Source organism: Chaetodon trifascialis, chromosome 19, assembly GCF_039877785.1.
Source record: "Chaetodon trifascialis isolate fChaTrf1 chromosome 19, fChaTrf1.hap1, whole genome shotgun sequence".
NCBI classification, from domain to species: Eukaryota; Metazoa; Chordata; class Actinopteri; order Chaetodontiformes; family Chaetodontidae; genus Chaetodon; species Chaetodon trifascialis.
Window position 1 is genome coordinate 18,322,005 of NC_092074.1, and position 23,146 is coordinate 18,345,150.

The 23,146-nt window shown below is 40.8% G+C and overlaps 1 protein-coding gene across 1 annotated transcript; it reads left to right on the forward strand.

Moving 5' to 3' along the window:
• The first annotated feature begins 112 nt into the window (after positions 1 to 112).
• Positions 113 to 21,730, forward strand: LOC139348107 (disks large-associated protein 2). Its single transcript, XM_070988058.1, has 8 exons — positions 113 to 289; positions 6,275 to 6,331; positions 11,756 to 12,114; positions 13,471 to 13,556; positions 13,652 to 14,058; positions 14,359 to 14,450; positions 16,190 to 16,342; positions 18,704 to 21,730. Exons 3-8 carry the CDS (start codon positions 11,977 to 11,979, stop codon positions 18,917 to 18,919), a joined length of 1,092 nt encoding a protein of 363 aa, XP_070844159.1. The 5' UTR covers positions 113 to 289; positions 6,275 to 6,331; positions 11,756 to 11,976; the 3' UTR covers positions 18,920 to 21,730.
• Positions 21,731 to 23,146: the final 1,416 nt, after the last annotated feature.

Sequence of the window (23,146 nt, forward strand, 5' to 3'; positions counted from 1 at the left end):
GGGGGTCATAGCTTTACAATAGCATCCAAAGAGGAAACTGACTTTTAGTATTAATAATATTTTTTTTCTGTCCGTAGTGAGTACACACTTTAACACACCACAAATACACGGCATGGGCCAGGCAGTGTCTTTTACTTTGACCCTCTCAATGTGCATTGCTTTTCTACTAAGCTATCACCATTTTCTTTTTGTTTGTTTGTTTGTTTTCTTTTCCTTTTTCTCCTCCCCCATCCCCCCATTTTAGGCGCCCGTAGCTTAGCTGGGGGGCGTAGAGAGTACGGTAGGTCTGGTAGGGAACCGCTTTATTATCTTTTTTATATGTTGTTAATACAGTTTTTCATACATTTTGTCTGACTCATTAACATTTTCCACTAAAATAAGATATATCATAAGTTGAAAATGCTGTCATACTCACTAAGTATGTAAATGCATTTAAATGTTTTCATCTGTTTGCACATTGAATCCAGTGGAATTTTCAAGATCATGCACTAGTACTGGATAACGAGTTCAAGAAACGGAAGAAAATACTGAACAAAACGGTTGACTATTGTTACACATGTTGGCCTTGTGTTAGCACACTGGCATGTTTTGTACAATATTTACACCATTTGAATCGAGTGAGGCACAATAACAACTGTTCCCTTTAAAATCTCTTCTGCACAACTGGAACATATCTTAACTGAGATGTGCAAGAAGCCTTCTACACAATCCATAAAATTATTTATTTGGTTTGTTTTTATTATTTTTATGTTTTAATATTACAGTTCTGTTCAAATTCATTGAAGTGTTATATTAGTAGTGATTCACCCTCTTGCTTTAACCATTGTATACGTTTTCTTTAAGCGAACAGAGGGGAATAAAATCAGCGCACAGTAGTGTGTTTTTATTTTAAAAATCCTGGCATGCATCAAGGCAGGTTATGACCAACATAACAGCTTTGTACTACAAACCACCACAAATCAATGCTGCTTTTAGATTATATCAACAACAAGGTTTTCATCCTTAAAGTTGCGTATTTACATTAAGACCTCAGATCTGCTTTCAGTATGTGTGATTTTGACACTGATGGAATTTTTTGATTCAGTTTTTAGTTTTCATGGAATGATATTTACTACCAGTACTCAAACTTGGTGATTTAGTTTTTATTATTTTAGATTTATTTAAATTATCACATGAATCTGGTGTACTGGAAAGTGTGAAACTATATGTAAAGTAATTCAAAAGTGTAAGTTTTTATGCAGTCTAGGCACAATTCTATATACAGTATTACACTTGTAGTCAAATATATTGGGTATAGGTACAGGTGCGGTTGGGTCTGGGAACATACAATTCTCTTATAGACTACATACATAGTGTGGGATAAAATTCTATTTAAAAAGGTCTGTTTATAATGAAGTGTTTATATTTGGTGGCAAAGTTTATATCCAGCAAACCCACTTTAATGAGCCTACTAGCAGCAGAGCTCATGAACGGTTACATCCAATGCAGTTGTTTTGTCTGTCTAACTTGTTGGTACTTTGGTTCAACTCGACAAATTAAAAATATTAAAGATTTGTTGAGACTTAGATCACCAAAGGATCCAGTGCCACCATCAGACCAAAGTTTCCATGTGTACACATGGAATGGGCAGATTTGCTTGACATTTCTGGACTACAAGCACACTCCTCAAATGAATGAGAGGTTTACATTTTGGACAGATTGTTATTCTGCCACCATACTCAGACCAAAATGTCATCTTTCTGACACAAAGCATTTTAACCGAACAGGCACCTAACAAATAAAGTTTGCTCTGTGATTCAATTATTCAAGAAGCGAACCCTTGTTAAATTTTAATGACAAAGAGCTTTTATAACATAACTACTGGTAAGGCTCTAACAATAGCAAAATGGTCTATATGTTCTTTGTTTTGTTCAACACTTGTGATCATAGGGCGCAATGAACTTCAAAGCTTCTAGGGGCTGCTAGCAGGACATTTTTTTTACTACTTTAAGGTTTCGTTTTTATGTGTGAAGGCTGGAGAAGGTTACCTTTTTTGCTGATTTATTTGGAACACTAACCATTACCTCATCACTGGGGCAAAGGCAGTGAAAAGAGTTTGTTGAAATTATACTTTCAGGCCATTGATTTGTATTGGTTTGTTGTGATATATCATACATAAAAGGTTAATCCACCTTGCATCCATGGGGGCATCACCACTGTATGTATATATGTATGTGGCTATGAACGACATGCTTGTTTTATTATACAGCTCTTTAAAAAAAAAAAAGGCTACACAAACCTACTTTTTAAATTTTGTACATCCCTTGGAATCCGCTGGAATTACTGACCTATACACACCCCTAAATCCTGCTAGTCGTCCAATGTCAAATCATCCATTCAATCACTCATCCACTTATCAATCCAACCACTCATCCATCTTCGCAAACCACTAATGTCATATTCAAGCTCAATCCTAGGCCTGAGGAAGTATCTTCACCATGGCTGCGTCAGGTACAGTAACAACGACAGGAAAAAAAGGATTTAGTCAATGCTCTTTTTTGCAAAGCACTGCAATTTATCTTGCTTTATTTATGCTAAAGAGGTGTCATTTAGATGAGCAGGAAAATAAAGATTTAGATGGATTTTGTTGAACCGAAAATATTCAAATGAAAAGGTGGTCACTCATTATATTAAGGTACACATATTTAACCATAAAATTCTGGGGGATAAGGTTATTAAGGGTTAGGCTATTAAGATCATAATTCATGTACAACAACTTACCATCAACAACAGTGATTAGGAGGTTATCGAGAGAACACTCTTGGTTAATGGCCTAGCCAGTTGTAGACTATGGTCATGCAGAATAAGGCATAAATAAGTGGTTTATAATAATAAATAAAGAGCCAATGTGCTATTCATATGCATGGAAATAAGCAACTAGTTAATGTTGATTATTTGTATCTTAATATAAAGTCTTAACAAGAAGGCCATTTTAAACTATTTCATTATGCAAGTAACATTTGCTTTGCACTTCATCATGGAATGCATCACTGAATCGGCATATTTTCTGATGCAGTCTACTATCAACGCTAATCATCTAGCGTACACAGTTTTTCTCAGTTATTAAGGGTGGTGTGATATAACTACCATTAAATCAGCAACATTAGCCTCATGAAGAAGTTGGAGTAGGCTACATGGCACATTTATGAAATTATGTAAAACAGAAGTAATGTAGGGCCCTATGATTTCCACATTTTCAGGATGCAGAAAACACAGAGGGAATTGATGAATTTGATTTAAAAAATGTAATCAACAAAAAAATGCCAAAATGGGGATGCAAATGATAAAAACCAGGCTTCTCCCCCTACCATTATAGGTGTTTTTTTCACAGTACCCCAGCCGAATGAACAGAAAAGAACTTTGCTGCTATCCTTTGGTGTCTCTCTCACACACACACAGCATGCAAGAAAGAGCTCATCACTTCAACAAACTCTCATAAGTGCAACTACAACGGCAGGAAGACTTCATTCTGAAATCATTCTGTTGGAAAAAGTGTTGCCTGAACGTGAGAATAGCCTCCATCATGCCCACTTTACCCAATGTGTTCAAGCTGCACATGGAGGGTGTCCTGCAGAAGATCTGTTTATTTACAAAAAATAAAAATAAAAAAAAATAATGCATTGTTGTGTTACATCAATTTCATTGATATTAATTAAATTTTGACTCTCATTGAAATTTTATCCATCCAGCATACGATTAGACACTCTTGTTAATAACAGAATGTGCTTAAATTGTACAACACAGAATTCAGAAAAATGTAAATGGAAAACAAACTGGAGTTTGGAAGAAAATAAACAGATTTCATAGGGCCCAGGCAATCAATCTAATTTGTTTGCCCATATACACTATGCACTCACTGCTCAGACAGCCAGTACCACAGAGAGTTAAAAGAAAGAGATAATTATTGTATTGCAACTAGATAAAGCTGTCTGCTTTGATTTTAGGGCTTTAGACTACAATGGATTTGCAATATAATTACTCAGCAAAAAGAAATGCATATTTTTCTGTACCTTGCTAGAATGAAGTGAAGCGAGATCATAACCCATTAAGACTTGAGAGACTTCACAATCATTTTGTTACATCCTCAGCCCCCATGCTCATATACACAGTCATTGCATATCATTATGCCATAATCTACCCTGACCTGAGTAAGAACATCTCACCAGCCTCTTTGTCAGTCTGAGTCCACACCTATGGCAAGAACGGCCTCTGGCACAAATGGAGGGAGGCGGACGGAGAGGAGACGCTGTCAGAACTTTTCTGAAATTTAAGTGTTGACCACAAAGGAACAAAAGGTTTGAGGGGCCTTGTTGAAAAAGCATGAGAGCAAAGGTCTGTTACATATTCTCTGTACCAAAACGATTATGAAATGGTATTAGGTCACACTTTACATAAAGTCCATGTAAGTGCTATAGTTTTTTAAAGTATCTGCATAATCAGTCTGGAATCTCTGCTTCATATGGAAAAGAGTGAACATTATAAGTGATTATAATTGAATTTTGTAATTTTCTGAATTTTCTGTAATTACCCATATCATAATGATATTTTAAGTACAGCTGTGTACTTGTACTTCATGTAAAGTATGGCTTAAGCTCATGCATCCAAATACAAAAGAGACTTGAAGGCAGTAAACGAGTTATAGAAATAAGTGGGGTGGTAATACCCATTCAGTATAAGATAAGAAAAACGTGACAAGTGAAATTTTATGAAGCTCCACATGCTGCAATACAGCAAGCAATGCTTTTCATATACTATACTGTTGCAACACCAGAGTTAGTCTGCGAATAAAAAAGAGAGCAAAATAGACTGCCTTGCTGTTCAGTTAAAAAACATGTTCTTTGTCTGGGTCTCTCAGCACATTTTGTTTGATTTTCTCTGTTTCCCTACTGTCTAAATCTCATTTCTGTTAGCACTACAAAAATGCCACTTTGACAGAGATTGAAATTTTCCACTTCAAGCTCATGTTTGTGGCATTTTCTTACGGTTGTGGAGGGTTTAATTGAATAGTTGATTGTAAGGATTGTCTCTGTCTTTGTATGTGACATTTTTTGTTGGCCTTATGCTCTTAAAATCACAATGTTGTGTGCTTCTCTCAGGAAGCACACCCTACTGCCAATAAATCAAGATCAATATTTCTCTATACAATATATATCCAAAGATCAGAATAACATTTCTTTCCATTTAAACCTATCATTGGAATAATTCGAAATTGGATTTACAGCATCCTCAATTTTAAATTTTGACTTGGATTTCATGTTTATGTTTCAATGATTTCTCCTCTTTGTCTTAAATGTACATATGATAAGATGTAGCTGTCTGTTTTTAGACTCAGATGATGCATGCTATTTCATGCTGTACGTTTTATCACATTAAGTACTTACCAACTGAGCCACATCTGATGAGTATAGATTGATCTTTAGATCACAATACATATAATAAACATATTCGGGCAATGCATATGGGCAAAATTCCTAACAACCTTGGCAAACATTGATTCGTCAAAGGCCTATATTTTTTTGACAATGTAGCAGACATTGTAGCGGATTTCCATTTTGCTGTCCAGTTTGGTCCACTTGGGATCATATTTTGCCACTTGCTTGTTTTTATTGTGGAACTGTTTTTGGTTTAACTGTAAAATGCAATACAACGTTTTTGGACAACACTGGCAGCTGCAACAGAAGCAAAAGGGAACTAATACAAAATCTAGATAAATACATATTAAAACATACCTGGCAATAAGAATCTTGTTATCAGACAATTTAACAAGGTTGAGGCACCTCCTGAGGAATTACTGCCTCTGAGAATTGCCCATTTGCATTTTGAGACAGAAACACAGCAAATGCTGGATGAGTGTTTCCCAGCAATCAGAACTTCCTCTGATTTTTCTTGTGACGTGGTGAACCAGTGTTTGTTACTGTAGGACTGTAAATGTGACTCACTCATATGAAATTATAGGCCAAAGGCACTTTTTTTGAAGTGCACTTAGCTCTGCACATTCAGCATTTGGGAAACAAAATTGACATGACCCATTTGTAACACTGTACATTGAGCATATCTGTGTTTCTCTCTACAAGCCTGTTACTGGCTAACTCGATAACTGGATAAGCAAAGAGAAAGCATCCTGTACATTTCTAATAATGGTTTGGAGTTAGATGGGGTAGGTATGATCCAGGTGCAGTTGTGTGTTTGATACCTGCATCTGTCCTTTCTAACTGCTGTTGCTTGCTCCTTGCAGGGATTCAGTTTCGTCTCCCTACTACATGCAGTGTGGACCGTGCTCAACCACCTCCAGGTACGGGTCTGTCCCCATTCCTTCCCCTTTCCTCCATACTAGCACTTATCCTCGCAAACTACATTTCAGCTGCAGTCACACATCCATGGGTGCAGCAAAAGGGGTCTGGCTGTCTTTGCTAATAAGAAAAAGAGGAAAATAAGCACATAAATGCACACACTTCAATAAGCTAACATTGATTCAAGATGTCTCCACAAATGCTTTTTTTTCTTTTCTTTTCTTTTTTTTTTTACATTTCACTTTTTCCTTCTCCATTTTTCAAACATCTGTCATGAGAAAATTAAACACTCAGCCTTTATGGGCTTGAAAGGTGGTAGATTTTGGCAGACCAAAGAGGAGCTGTCAACTTGAGTAAGCTAGGCTAGTTGGACACCAACAATAGTACTTAAAAAAATGTACCCAAACATCCATAAAATCTTGTAAAGCACATCAGCAACATTTCTCTATAACCTTAGCAAGTTTCAAACAATGAAAACTTCTCTAATATTACAAATTAGCGCAAACAAAAAATAAATAATAAAAAATACACAGTCCGCTTGTGACTAGCATGTTAGCGCTGATAGCGTACTTGTTTGCATTCTTCCGTGTTTAAAGGGTTTCAAGGTAACAATTAACGCCACGTCAGTTTATCAAAACGTCCATGAAAACTTGGAAAGCCGCCCCAACAACACTTCTGTCTCCACATGTAGTGTTGTTGTTGTGTTCCAGAGTAACAAAACATGTTGTCAGCGATGCTAACCTCCTTGTTAGCATCGTTGCGTTATCATCAACCGTTGGCCCGACGCCATGACTTGACGTTGGTCGCGAGCGCCAGAGAGACGCTGTGTAAATAGGCCGCTTAAATGTCGTTCAAAATATTCATATTTGGAACATATTAACAGGTACAATCATTGGAAAGTTTGCTGATGTACTCACCTGTCTGCGCGAAATTCTGCCAGTCGAGTTCACGCAAAGTCCCGAGGATGCTCCGGTTTTAACGTCGCCGGTCATTCATTCACAATGTAAAAATAGCAACTCCACCCACTCATAAAACTCAAAAATGGCAGCCGTGACAAAGACCTGCCATCAAAATCAGTCGTGAGGTCTGTCACGCAAGGCATGACGTTAAGTTCCTCAGTAAAGGTAGTAGAAATGTAGAGTCACAGCAGGAGCGTCCACCGTGACCGTGTTAGCGTTTTGTATTTACCTCGACCCTACGTGCATCCGGGGTGCGTTTGATTTGTGTCACTCAGCGCACTAGCCGGGTGGTGCATTAACTCCGATTAATTAAGGCACATGTAAACTTTATTAACCTATGCCAACTGTTGCACATTAATGAGGTACATTATTGGTAATCTTTTCCATGATTTCTCCAAAAAATGTGCACACACATGCTTTGTTACTGTGACAAGAGTAAATCTAGTTTGTTACTTCCAATAAAAGTTCATTACATTATCAGTTGTTCTGCCCATCATTTTCCACTGATTCAAATCAGTTTATTGTGTTGTGAAAAAAGCTCATCTCAAAATCCCAGAGCAAATCTTCAAATGTATTTTTTGTCCAGTAACTAATGCATAGCTTACTCTTTGTGTGTATTGTGCACACTGCTGATTCACTGGGAGTGTTGATGAGGACAGACATGGCAGCAGAAAGTACCTGTTACCTGACAAACTGTACGCAGGTTAGTTCATTTGTGTTTCGGTGCAGAAGCTCGTCTCTGTTTCTGAGCTGTCAAAATGCCCGTTTTTAAGGCCTGAGCCTCACTGTTTACTTCTAATACTGCAAATATATTTAAGCAGACCAGCAACACAATTTCATAGCACGACACTCGGGTCCATTTAGTCTTGGCTGTGCCTCCAGTGTGTGGGTCTGTTTACTGAACTGCCCGGTGCAGCGGTGCTAAGCCAAACAATCAAACTCAAACACAGCCAGGCACAACTGACTGCACAAAGGACAGGATGCTCGCCGGGACAAACTTTCAGCCAAGGCTGTAGCACTTAAAAGGAAAACTTGCTGTACAGTTGCTCTGCAAATTTACTCCCGCTGATGCAAACACTTTTCCTCAACTTGCCTTTTCTTCTCAGTTAGTGATTCATTGTGTTCAAGGGCCCCACCGCTTGCGGAACATTTTTTAGCATTTGCTTAAACTGTGAGTCTTACATGTAGGTGGAGAGAGCAGCATCGGTCTTGTTTCATTATGGATTTTTGAGGCTGTGCTGTCCGTGCCAAGATTTTCTTCCTCTTTCACATTTGAATTCCCTGTGTGATTTTTTTTTTTTAAGTCAGTGTGAAATGCCAAGTTTTGACAGAGGACCTTGAACTTTGATCTTAAGGAACTCATTCTATTCACCGCAATGATTTAAGCCTGTTTTAGATTGTTCCTTCCAGACTGGCAATAAGTCACATCAGTTTCAGGACAGGGCAAGAGACCAAGCTGAAATATAAGGTCCTGTACCTAAAAGCAGTACTTAAGTATGGTACTTGAGTAAATGCACCCAGCTACCCTTCTGTCTCACCACTGTGCGACAGATGTCAGATGACAGAGGGCACATTGTCTCATATTTTCTGGCTCTGCTCTTCACTCGCTGGATTTTTGCCCAAAATATTCGACTGGTACTCAAAAGCCTATAAAAGAAGCATCCAATTGGAAGCTGGACTTGCCAGCTCTTTGGCGGCTCACAATCCACTCTTTCCCACAGTCTTTGATGCTGGGGATGATTGTCGCCAAAAGACTCATTTTGAGAGAATGGAAAAATCACCCTCTAGCCCTTCCTTCCAGAGATAGATGGCTGACATTATTTCAGTCATACAGATGGAAAGACTCCTGACAACCAATTCAATTAAAAAAGTTCTCTGCTATCCGGGACTCATTTCTTGCTTACCTAGACAAAGCCGGGTAAGGATGAGTAATTCAGCCAGCCTCTTTTTCATGGCCCCTGATTGAGATCCAATGCATAGCACTGAAGCATTCTGTACTGATGGCAGCCTTTAACCAGGATTTTATTTGTTTCTTATCTGTTTTCATGTTATTTCTTGCACACATCTGAGTTTACCTGCTGACTGCTTTTGCCTTAAAGTGACAGTCTGAGCAGATGAAATATACACAACAATGGAAACACACAAATGACACATATGAAGACACAGATCTTTACAGAGACTATGTACAGTCTCCAGGGGCACATCTGGTGTCCAGTCATTGCTTTTGCACACCATTGCAATCTTTCTTTTTTTCTGATTGAGCAGGGCAATTCTTTCAGAAGATTATTATGTGGTGATACGACAGACCAGAGGAGGAGTCAGTAAATTAAATGTCTTCACTAGACAACATTAACCCAAGTAAATACTTGTGTAATTATGCCCAGCACGTAGGAGGGTAAGGCGACAAATGTGTTTCCAAATATCAATCCATTTAGGCAAGCATAAAGTACATGAATGAACTGCAGGGGAACTGTGCAGTGCTGACTCAACTTACAGTCTGATGATAGGCTAATTTAGAGTCTCTGCCACTACCCGACTGCAAAAGTAAAGTCACATTCATCACTTCTGCAAAGGAGGATATGTGACTGTTCTGTTGTTTGTTTATTTGTTAGGGCACATTGCCACTAACAAGCGAATGTGGAGAAACTCTATGACCTTTCCTATCAAATCTGCAGGTTTGAAACAGTTACATCTCCCATTCATTGGTGGTAAACACACAGTATTTACTGTGCACATTCATGTTTGGAGACTCCATAAGTTTTCAACTACAGCAACTTTGACACTGTCACTGACACATCAGCTTTTCCTCGTCATCTTGTTGGTCCGTTCATGCCACCACGACAGATAATAGATGATTATAGCGTTTGTGGGTAACATGGCGACCAGAGAAAATAGAGATGCTGCAGCTAGGTGAAACACAGAAGCTTATGTCATTCAGTTTCTATCGGGTACCAAGCAATCTCTCACAGTCAAACGGGTTGAACGTATAAAAATAGAAGTAGCATACAGCCTGAGTCACTGTGCTCTTTTCATTTTGGTATCCACCCACTGTGTCTTGCAGAGCTGCAGCCCCTTCAAGTTGGAAGGAAGTCAAGTCTGTGACTAGATTTAGCTTACCAGAGTTCCTTGTGGTTTCTTATTTCTTATTGTACTTAATTACCTGTAATCTGAAGTGGTTTGTGCGTGAGTGTAAATCTGTTTGTGGGTGTGTGTGTGTGTGGGGGGGGGGGGGGGGGGAGCTCTGCCTGTACCTGTTTATACTGGTATTCAGCATGTGTTTGAGTCAGTCCTGTAATGTATTCAGTTTGCTGAACATTTTACTAAATGATTCTACATAAAAAAATAAATACAGCATGCATCACAAGTGAACGACTGAATGAAATAATTAGAAGCACTGTCAGGGCCACAATAGGTGTGCCATGATTCATCTTATATTTGTAAAAAAGGATGAGGATCATAGATATTCACACTTGTGTTGGACAGTCTGTTCAGATGTGAGGAATTAAATCAGCATTGTCAGCCAGATTTGAATGAATGGATTCTATCTTCTGTAAATGAATGGAAGAAATTTATTTTGTGTATTGCTATCTCTTTAAAACAAACCAAAAAAATTAAAATTTACTCATACATAAAGGATAAACTAGTTTACAAAGACTATCAGAAAAGTAGTATCAGAATAAAACAGCATTAATTCAGTCAGTAAGTGTCAATAGGTCTTCGTGTCAGTCAAAATGAGGTCTCCATTGTGTCTGCACTCACTGAGTTTCAAGCACCTGATACAGTGAAACAAGGTCAGTGTGAATCCCAAGTGAAACCAATAGTCCAAGTTGAGTGATTTCAGGAAATTTTCAGCCAAACCGTCATCTTTTCCTAAACCTAACCAAACTCTGACCATCACCAGTCCATGAAATGTAACATTAAGGTTCAATATATTTTTTTAGGATTTATCTAGCCATTAATTTACCAGAATGCTATTTTCTTTTCCATGATCTAAACCAGGAAAAAAAGAACACGAAACATGAAAACTCTTCTGAAAACCTGCTGAGCGACTCCATGTTAAGTCCGTGTTTTGTCATAGGTTTGAAAAAAAAAAACACAACAGAAATCCAGCAAGTGCTGCTGGTTCATTTCCAACTCTGCTGTGAGGTCCATCTGGATGGATTACCATCAGATTCTCATTTGCATTTGAAAGAGCCAATCTTTCCTGCACGTCCCCAATAAACGCAGACATAATACAAAGCTGCTGTGGCTTTTCACCTTACTGACATCTCCCTTGCTTTAAGTGGCCGGGTGCCGACTCTCCCATCATGCTATGACGCTCTTCTATCACACACTGTGTGATACAGGTGAACTGCAGCTCTTGGCCCTTGTCAGCTTTTGGCCACATTTTTCATTCTCATGTTTTATTTTATCCTCTACCCTTGTCTTGCCTTGTCCTCGTCCTCTCATCCTGCTTGTGCTATCCAGCGGTATCATATCCTCCCAGTTACAAGAAGACTCCACCTCCTGTGCACCCGCGCACCACCACCAAGCCTCTTATCTCTGTGACAGCCCAGAGCAGTACAGAGTCCACCCAGGATGCCTACCATGAGGGCAGGCATCCACGGGGCGGTCTGTGGACCACGGACAGCCTTGGTCGTCCCATCTACAGCTCCACGGACAGCCTGGACAGCACCAAGGCCGTCACCATGGCCATGGAGTCAGCAGCAGGCAAGAGGCATGCATCTTTGGGCAGCCACACCTCCGTCCAGACGTGCGACAAAGCAGTGCTGGTGTCCAAGGCTGAGGAGTACCTCAAAACCCCACGTTCCTCTATTGGGATACAGGTGACAACATAACTGACGATATCACTGAATGTGCTGCTCTGTTTTCACACTCACCACCCAGCTGTCATGCTAATTATCGCATCTGTCTTCTAACTTAGGTAATTCCTTTTATCTCAATTTGATATTCAGTTAAAATGTATGAAAGCTGTCCTGTAAGCTCCAGTTAAAACCATCTTTCAAGGGATCAGAGAAAAATCACTTTTAAATTAGACAAATGTGCTTTTTATTTTTTAAATTATTATTACCAAAGAAGGACAGAACAGACACAGATTCAGGCAAAATGTTAAACTGGCAATAAAATGTACAAATTAGATTTTTTGGTATTACAAATTCCCAAATGTCCCAATCTGTTTGAAGTACTCTACAAGGTTTTGGAGCCTTGTTGACCTTTATATGTGTCAGGCTCTACAATTACATGCAGGGCCTATTCAAAGGCAGCAGTAATGAAGAGTGGAACGAGGATCCCTCCTGCTCTCTTTGTTCTAGTTTATCATGTGGCTGCTCAACCTGTTTAGTTCTTCTTCAGCCGCAAGACAAGCATTCTGCTTTTTGTGCTAAGTGTCTGACTAGCTTAGGCAGCCGCTATGTCTCCTGGAGGCAAGTGTCCTCAGCTGTTAGCGCCAGCGTTGGAGGTGGCGGTCTGTGTTGTACCTGCATGTTGCCCACAGACGTCTCCTGTGGGCAGTGCTGAGTATGGTGTCCAAAAGAACTGCTGGTCTTCATGCAAATGCAGCTGTTTAGAGAGGACACTGTGCCAGTCGTGACCCAGCTGGCTCATGATTCCATTGCCAACTGTATCTTCAGCTTCCTTGGTACTAAAATCCTGGGTGAGGTTCAACTTATTATCAGCTTCATTGACATCCATGCAGGAGCCCACACTGCAATTGTACATGCATTTAAGTGCTGGTTTCTCACATTTGCACCAGCTGTTGGTTCATCACCCCGCCACCTTCTGTTGAGCATGAAGGATGGGTGGAGTACAGCGATTCATTCCTGACTGTCAGCCTCACTTATGGTCCCTGTTCAGCACTAAAAAGACACCTGCAGGTTGAAGAGGCATTATTGATCGCCCATATGTGTAAAATGAGCTGTTTTGCAGCTTTGGAAACTTTTAAACAGATGTTTTTATGTATTGTTCTGTAAATAAAAGCCCCAATCAAAACCAGCAAACCCCCCAGTTATATTCCTAGCTGAGACACAAAAAACGAAACTTGAATCCTTTGTGATAAGTAAGAAATTTCTAAATGTCAATCTGTTCTTTCCAGCGGCAGACGTTTGTTTCTGTACCTTTGTGTGCCTGTACATTTCAGTCGTTATTGATGATAATTTGGGTGTTCTGTTGTTTGTATTCGTCAGGTGGAAACTGTGACAGACTCTGAGACTGAAAGTAAAGGCCTTCCTCAGTTCCATTCAATCGGGATCCAGGTGGAGGATCATAAACGGTGCGTCTCACAGAGAGACTAGTCTCCCTAGTCAAAGTTCAGTACATTTAGCTGCATTTATTTAAGCATTGTCCCTGTAACTTGTGCATTTTTAGGCATGGGAGGTTCAAGCGCTCCAACAGTGTGACGACCGCAGTGCAAGCAGACATGGAGCTGGAGGGCTTTCCCTCCATGGAGGACAAGGGCCTGCAGTTTGGCGGTGGCTTCGGTCGCCACTCTGAGCCCAGCACGCCCACGCAGTATGGAGCCATCCGTACGGTGCGCACACAGGGCCTGTTCAGTTACAGGGAGGACTACCGGCCTTCCAGCGGGCCCCCCAGCCCACAGCCCGAACCCTGGCTGGTTGAACCCAGCCTGGAGAGCACCGATACAGGCCGAGTGTCCCCCCTTCGCAGGGATGGCAGCTGGTTCATGCAGCTCCTTCATAATGAAACCAAGCGGCTGGAGGGATGGTGCAAAGAGATGGAGAGGGAAGCAGAGGAGCATGACCTGTCAGAGGAGAGTGAGTGTCCTGAGGGCAGCTACATGCTTGTCAAAGGTGCTGCTTTTGTTGAATGAGGTTGATGCTTTGATGACGTGTTCAAAACAATTCTGTTTTGTTGCAGTATGTATAACAGGATATGAAAAGTGAACGCTCAGAGTATTAGCTGTCATGTTGACAATGAAAACACAGAATCACGCAAGGTGTTTTGTGAGCAGATTGGATCCACGTGGATGACTGACTGAAAGACATTGCTCAGCATGTTGGCCTTTGCCAAGCCGTCAGTGATGAAACGAGATTCTTTCTCTCTGTGTCCACCAGTCCTAGGAAAAATCCGGAGTGCCGTGGGAAGTGCTCAGCTACTAATGTCTCAAAAGTTTCAACAGTTTTACTGGCTATGTCAGCAGAATCTGGTGAGTAGTACATGTTTGTGAACAAGCACACTGTATCGACTGACATGCTGTTCATGCGTTCCATAGAAAAACACAAAAGATCAGGACTTGTTGATCGGCCGCTCGGCCTGACGCTGCACTTCCAGAAATAGACCACAGAGATCAATAGTGAAGCAGTCCCTCTGCCACTATTGACCCTGCAGTAAACCAAAGGGGAATTCCAATAGGAAGCAGCACCTGGGCCGAGGCTTTCCATTAATGCACAGAGGCAGCAGCTTGAATGGGATGTGAGAGTCTGAATAATTGACTGCCACCCCGTCTCACTGTTTGGCCCTCATGTCACGTCGACCAGAAACTCACACCTATTCTAATGCTAGCTCCCCACAGAGTCAGCATATATTAGAGGATGATAGTGTCATGAGTGGGAATGTTTCTGCAGATACAGTAGAGAGAGACAGTGAAAGAAACAGGCAGGCACTTAATCACGCCTTCGTAAAGCATAGCTAATTTTTTAAATGAAATGCAAAACCTTGTGGAGGTGGCTGACATCTGCCTGCTCTCTCACCGCCTTGTTTTTTTTTTTTTTTTCTTTGTGTGTTTGTGTCTTTACTCGGTGTGATGCTCTCTTCTGGATGGTTTTGGGCCGCGCTCGCTCCCTCTCTCCCCATAGATAATGGGATGATGAATTAAGTCTAACATTGGTAGTGACAAGCCTTAGATTGCCCTGAGCTCTCAGATGAGCCTGAATGAGAGAAGGACTTTGTTTCCCTGCTGGACGGAGGAGGAACTGCAGAATGTGCCCATTAAAAAGCTCTGAACGGCCTTTGACGTTTGACTTGACAGACTTTTCCCTTGGTCTGACTCTGTATTTGCTGCCCGTGGTGATGAGCACACGGCTGGTTGTGCAGCTGACACATCAGCCAGCTGGCCATGGACGGCAATGCACCACAGACATGCAGCAGCAATGAGCACCAGATTTTTGTCTTTTAAATATCACAGTGTGATTATCACACAGAATTAAAGTAGAATGAAAATGAAAATCGTTTGAGCTGAGGTGACTAGCACGTCTCTAGCCTCTGTCTCTACTGCATGTGACCACAAATATGACCTTTGGTAATCATTAATCATCGCTGTTGCTGCAGCACACAAGAGACAAACTCTGCTCTTGTGAAAAAGGAGCAGGTAAAGGCAGTTAAAGGATGCTCCCATGAGCTGACAGAGGAGGTTATGAACCATTGTTGGTGCTCTGCTGCCACACAGTGGTGGGAATGGTGAGGTTCAAATGTTGAAGCAGCTGAGAAGCAGTATGCCCTGACAGTAAGCTGTAGCTTGACAATTGTAGTGAAATATTTTAGTTTTTTGTACAATTATTACATAAAGTGCAGTTTGTTTAGTATGATATAAGGTGGTGTAATGCTGGTTTGGAACACGTAGTTCATTAAAGTTTGTTTATCTGCACATGATCAGAATTAGAATACTTTTTTGATCCCAGAGGAGAAATTGGGTAGTTGCTCCCATTGTACAACAGTAAAAAAACACTACAATACTAATAGTATAGTAGTAGTAGTAGTAGTAGTAGTACTAGTAGAATAATGCAGTATAAATAATATACATGTAAACCATAATGTTATACTGCTGATTTATGGCAAAGCTCATTTGAATTATTGCACATGTTGATGAGACAATAATAGGAAATCACTTCACATAATCACACACACGCACACAAAAACATGATATTTCGTTGTCTTGTGCCCCCTCAGGACCCCAGTGCCATGCCCAGACCCACATCTCAGGACCTGGCTGGATTCTGGGACCTCTTGCAGCTTTCCATCGATGACGTCACTGCCAAGTTTGATGAGCTGCAGCAGATCAAGAGCAACCAGTGGCAGCTGGTGGAGAGCCCAGAGAAGAAGGTGAAACTGGGAGCTGTTTGAGCTGGGATCCACATACTCATAATAATTAGTCTTAATGGGCTCCAGATGAACTTGCACAGCTTTTGAGGAAAACTGCACTAACAACATTTGCCTTCTTTTTTAGGCTTGTCACCAGCAGGAGGTTAATCATTCTTATCACAACACTGCAGGGACAACGTTAGGACGCAACATCAGTTCACTTTAGACAGCTAGAAGCATCCTCTAAAAATGTTAAAACCACCAGCTGTGTCCTCAGAATAATATCTGTCTTATCCATGCTGTCACTGTAATTCATTAGCTGCTTTAGGTCTGCGGTAATGTAAGGCAAAGCCATATTTCCACTGAGTTTGATGGCACAATTTTCTTCCAGTATGCACAGGACATGTTGTGCATGTGACAAGACTTTAAAGGAATAGTTTGCATTGTTTGAAGTGGGGTTGTATGAGGTTCTTATCAGCAGTGTATTACCTACAATAAATGGTGGTCGGTCGTCAGTGTGGTGGTGCAGGAAGCTAAGGAACGTCCTGCCTTAAACTGGGGGGAAGCAGCAACACGCATGCCCACCTAAAATAGAAATATTAGTTTAAGTGTATGCTATATTTTGATCATTTTCACCACGTTTCCTCTCTGTCAGACAGCCCTTTTTGACAGGAACTTGAGCTATAAACATCCTTCTCTCCAAAGCCACAGTCCAAACCAGACTCCACTGACAAAAACAGTCATTTTACCTCACAGAACAAGGCAGCTGCTGGTCTACTGCTGCCTCTGTTGGTTAGTTTGTTTGTGTTATTGTGTGACTTTGGTGTTTTAAAGGGTGAGTTTGGATTCACCAAAATCACACAACACAAACTAACTACTCAAGGCTGTGATAGATTTGCAGCTCCCATGTTCTACGAGGTAAAATTATTGTTTTTCTCAAGGGAGTCTGGTGGATTTCAAGACAGTGATATAATGTCTTCAGTTAAATGCAGGAAAGGGCCGTCTGAAGGCCAAGTGGGTGAAAACAGTCTAAATATAGACTGAGAGTGTGCTGACCGCCATCTCCTGTAGGTAAACAATCCAAACTACTAACTATACTGCTACTCTACTAAGTGTCTACAGAATAATGCCACACCAGCTGAAATGAGAGAATATTTAGCAACTCAAAAACAAGAAAACAAAAAATCCAAGGTGACTCGTGAGCGTAACAATGTTCAAAAAAAGCAGTTACAAATGAAAGCTTGGAAGCTTTTGACACCCAGCAGCTGAAACAAAAGCAGGTTTGCGAGAGCGCTGCTTGTGGATGAGGGAGCTGCGTTTGTAAGAACCACATTTAGACCGTAATGTGTTTTTAGAGATAGACAAGCTCCTTCAGGGCACTGGGATAATTATCTCTGTGCTACAGTTGTAGTTGTGAGGGAGTTATTTACCTCCAGCAGTTAACAGACACATTGCGAGCTCCATGAAGCTCAGCCCTAACAGTGACACAGATGCTCTCTGTATTGGGCTTCTCTCCTTGAAGGCAGGCACAGTTTTACACCAAAACCACTTTGCCAACCGGAAAAGCTTACGTTGCTTTCAGAGAGTTATTGCGCATCAGTGTTCAGCTTTGTTGTTCATACAGTTGAAATTTTAGTGTCTTCACAGCAGCTTTGGCTCACATTTTGTTCATACAATGTTTTTCTGCTGCATAAATATAGAGCGCCTCGGCAAATCTCAGGGTAAATTCCTACATTGTGACCTCTAGTGGAAGTTTCTTTTGGCCATTTTTGGCAAAATTGAAGCAAAGTGGTCTCGGCCTGTCCATGAAACGCACACGCAATACCAAAGGTTCTTATATTAAAACCTTACAGCCATATTTAGTCAAAGCTGCGCACTCCATAGTGAATAAAACTCCTATTAGCATTTAATTCATCTGCTCTGATTCAACATTTATCATTTCCTGCCTGATTTCCTCACAAAATTAAGCTCCCCCAGCAGTGTTTCATCAGCTGCTTAATATTGCTTTCTTTCCCTCGTAACCCTCAATTATGAGCTGAATAAATAGTCCCTCTTGTTGTTCCATAATGGGATAATATAGAATGACCAAGCTAAATACATGTTATAAAGAATAATAAAAATATTGCTGCTGTCAGTTTTAGTGTGCACTTCCAGCTCACAGTTATCAAACATGACAGATTAGATCGACTCATGTGTTCAGAATCCATCAGGTTTAAGGGTTGGTGTATGATTTATATTATCTGGCACACATGGACCCTCCTAACAGTGTTCTGAGCTGGAGACCACTGATTGAGATACGCTGTCCGACAATGTCGGGTGCATTGCTGTGATAATAAGCCTTACCTGTTTACCTGGTTTAATCATGTCATTCTGCATCCTAAGGAGCGGAAGTGGCCACCACCTCTGCCAAAGCGGCCGTCCAAGGGACGAGGCGCTATAATGCGAGAACGCTCTCTGGACCTTCAGGACCGCCAGCGGCAGGAAGCCCGCAGACGCCTCATGGCTGCCAAGCGAGCAGCTTCTTTCAGACAGAACTCAGCCACAGAGAGGGCAGACAGCATCGAGATCTACATCCCTGAAGCCCAGACACGGCTTTGAGGTCCAAGGATTCACCCTCAGCTCCTCTCGCGCACCTCCGCCCAACACCAGCCCGTGGCGTCACATGCAGCCTCCTCCTGCTGTCATCGCCCGTCACCGCTCATCCACCGTTTCATCACCTGTTGCCATTCTCTGGGTTGTCCCTACCGAAGCTACACTAGGCAAGATTTCAGTTGAAAAAGCATTTTCCTTTTTCTCAGCTTTGATGACAATGTGGCACTGCCACAGGGAGGAAGCCCCCTCCTTCCCTGAGAGAGAAGTCAGGTGAGTCAGGTGTGTTTTTCCACAGAGATACGAAACAAAACATTTAACGTGAAGCCCAACACTGAGAAAACTGGACACACCAGCGTTAGACCTTTTGCCTCTCGTCCTTTTGGTGTTAAAACTGACCACAGGCCAGCTGGATTGGTAAACATGAGCCTCTAACATGTGAAGTTGCCTAGTGTAGCTTTAACCCCACATGGGACTCTTTGCCACAGCTTCTGCACCACGAGAATGAGCTGCTATCCCCCCCAAATCAATATTTCACCTGGTTTTTATTTGAGCAACATTAATTCAAGTTAGTGATTCATTTGTTCATCGCTGTTGAAACACCGGTCTTCTCCATTGCTGCCATCGCCCCGCGGTGAGTAAGGGTGACGCTACAGTTGCCACATTCAAAGGGAAACACAAAGTGCAACTTTCTACAGTTTCTCACCAGCAGCAGTGGTCTTGGGCTAAAGCGGCCTGTGCGAAGGAGCAGCAGAGACTGTCTTAGCGAGGTGAAAAAGCCTTTAAGAAGATACAGATAATTGTCTTTTGAGCAGGTGGCAGCGGTGGCTAAAACCTGGCTCCTTGGTGGGATCAGCTGCTCTTATTTTTCTGCCAATTTGTGATTAGAAAATCAAAACAGAACAGCGATGCACAACCGTACTATCTTTCATGCGTGCAGGCCTGCTGCGGCCGCTGACCAGTGTTGCTGAATGAGATCTGAAAATAAGGCTCAGAATCCTCAACCGTCATTTCAGCATCGATTCATTCCCATCCACGAAACGCCACCCCCTCTTAGGACTAGACATTTTTAAGATATGTACGTTATTTGCTGCTGGATGCATTTCCATTGCAGAACAAATATGAATTATTAACAAAAGACAGTTTTGCGCAGCCCGGAAGAGGTGACTGTATCAAACAATGCATTTTGCACCTTATAATATTCATGTTTGTATTTCCAAGGGAAATGTAGTTTATGAAGCTCATGTGATATTGTTGCAGTTGAATTGCAAGGACAGATATGGAAAATTTACTACAGGATTTCATGTTACTCTGTAGGTCATATAAACTGCACCTTGTGTTGTTTCCTTTTCATTTCTTTCTGACGGCGTTCAGGCCTCTCATAATTACAATATTGTGATTCTAACACTTTTAATTATACTTACAGTATCTATCATATGACCAACATCACAATCTACAGTATGCATTTAGTATTTATAGTTAAAACCGTTGTGGGTTGATTTGACAGTGCATTTATCTTGCTTATTGAGGGGTGTTTCAGAACAGAAACCATATCTCATGACATCCAACCTTTTGTTCCAAACGGGGCATAATGAAAACACTTCTGTCGTTACTTTGATCTGCTCATGTAGTCTAGGAAAGACAGGTGCAAATGACACTTTAACAATATTCAGTTACTATAGTAAATGGTGCTGCTTTTTACTCTAAAACTGTTGTCCTTTACCCAGTCCTATGTGCACGCACACACACACACACTCAAGGACTTTTTAAACAGAGATTTATTAACATGGTGCCCGTTGTCTCTCCGATGACTTGTGGTAGATTGTGACTTTAGAAACGATCATCTTTGCAATGCTCTTGCCCTCAGTGACGTAAATGAGGAGAAGGTTTTTATGGCTTCACTTCCTTTCTAACATGCAAAGAGGTCAGGGACATTTATGTATCAGACGGGAGAGATTACAGGCTTTGACATTCCACCAACCTTCAAGTAAAATCTAATATGCCCACCCTGAGCCAAGGGCATGCCGCTAAAGCTAGCTGAACATACTGCATTGCACCTGTCCATGTTTTATACCACACCGACATTTTGCAATACACGCCCATTCATCCTCATTCGCCGGTCTAACCCCAGCTAATTAAAACAAATGTTGACGTAGGGCCACTAGAATTATGCTGCAGTACAGTGTTTAATGTTTCCCATTTTCCTGTAATTAGACTGATGCTCGGCAGGAGAGAGCAGTCTGTGCTGTAAATACTCTGTGTGAGGCAGTGAGTCGTACTTGTCTTGAGGGGTTCTGAGGGGGTTTATTTCGCTTGCGTTGAGGCTTTGCATTCATCTGACCTGAAGCTGAAGTATTTTACTCTGTGACGTGTGTACATCAGTGCTAAATCTGAAACCCTTACCTTACCGGACGGCCTTAACCGAACCACTCATGAATGTAGAGCCCCTAACAATGCAAAAAAAATCAAATCAAATAAAAAAAAAAAACATCCAAGGAGATGAGCAGATGCTGGAAAATCCAACTAAATTGGACCGAAGTTACTCCCAATCTTTTACTTTTTACTGTTTTATTTTTTCTAATTTAAAATGAAATATGAAAGGGCACAAAAATACTAGAAGACGACACGCCAGGTCAGCAAAGGCAATACATCATTTCAGACCAATTTCAGGCCTGCTGTTTGTCACGGGAAGAACACACACACACACACACACACACACACACACACACACACACACACACACACACACACACACACACACACATACACACACACACACACACACACAGGATTTTCTAGGTTCACTGCATGTAAGAACTAGAGTCCTGGTGGATCAGACAGGCTCCAAGAAATATATGAAATAAATTAATTAAATAATATAAAAAACAGGCAGTGCTGGCCTTTTAGTTCACAGCTGAAAAACAGATCAAATAACTTGCCACATGAAGGTAAATATAAATATATTTATATAACATGAAATATAAACTATGAACCATATGCATTGACTGACATATTTACAAGATATATCCCAGCTTCCTCCGTGACTCACATTCTTTAAAGCCGAGTAATTTAGTTTATTTAACTGTATATCTCCGTACTGTATATGCTGTGCCCAAGTTTGGATTAAAGGACTAATTAAAAAATCAAGTGCATTATATATTTACAGGAACTGATAAGATGGCAAGGGCTTAGTTTTAAGTTCAGTATCTTCTTCCATTGAGGGGCTTTACCTCCAAAATCAACACTTCATTCATAGTTTATTTAAAAGGAGGATTCAGCAGATTTAATTTCCCTCTTTAAACAAGAACCAACATGATGTTGAAGGATCAGTGTGTAGGATGTGTTTAATCACCTGAAAATTGAAATCGTTGTTTCAACCTAGAATGAGCTCTGTACATCCACAGAGGGAGCAGGTCCACTACCACAGAGTCCACCATGATTCTACAGTAGCCCAGCAGGGACAAACCAAACACTGGCTATAGAGAACGTTTTTTGTGGCTTTCACAGCCATCGTAGATTCTCCTCCACTCTTGGAAAGGGAGGGTGAGGCGAGGGGTGTTCAGGTGGTCTGCAACCTCACCACTAGATGGCACTAAATCCTCCACACTGGACCTTGAACTCATCTGTTTATTTATCCTTTTGCCTAAATTCACCCTGACGAAGAGGAAATTCATTTTCTACAAATTGCAGCGCTTAAATATTTCCTATTTCAGTCTATTTTTGTTGTATAAAGATTTGTCAAGAGGCGAGAGATGCCCACTGTTTCCAGTTTGATTTAATGTAGAGACACAGGTGGCGATATAATACCACTTGTTATGATGTTTCTCAAGTGAAAATTTGACACTGTAGAGTCAAATTTCTTTTCTTTCAAATGTCTAATGTAGAATTTTCCTTCTCTTTGCCTGCTTGGCCAACGAGTCACACTGGAAATCCTTTTACCTCTAACTAGAAGAGAGTTTATCACTATTATTGTTTATATTATATTAATTATAATGATGTTTTTTTATATCTCTTGTGCCCATAGAATTTTGAAGAAGAACAGTATTTATGACTGACAAAAAGGAAGTATATGTATAAATATATTATAAATCTTATTCCACTAAATACTAGTATTAATAGTAATTCAAGGCTGGCTTTAATAAACACTGATAGTACTGTGGTAGTCATTAGAACACGTCTGCTTTTGTTGGCCATATCTGTCTCCCATGTAAGTCTATAAATATCAGCATCTTCACT

Coding starts and splice junctions, on each gene's coding strand:
- LOC139348107 (XM_070988058.1), top strand. CDS start 11,977: ATGGCCATGGAGTCAGCAGCAGGCAAGAGGCATGCATCTTTGGGCAGC. Junction 14,059..14,358: donor GCATGACCTGTCAGAGGAGA/GTGAGTGTCCTG, acceptor TGTGTCCACCAG/TCCTAGGAAAAATCCGGAGT. Junction 16,343..18,703: donor TGGAGAGCCCAGAGAAGAAG/GTGAAACTGGGA, acceptor CTGCATCCTAAG/GAGCGGAAGTGGCCACCACC.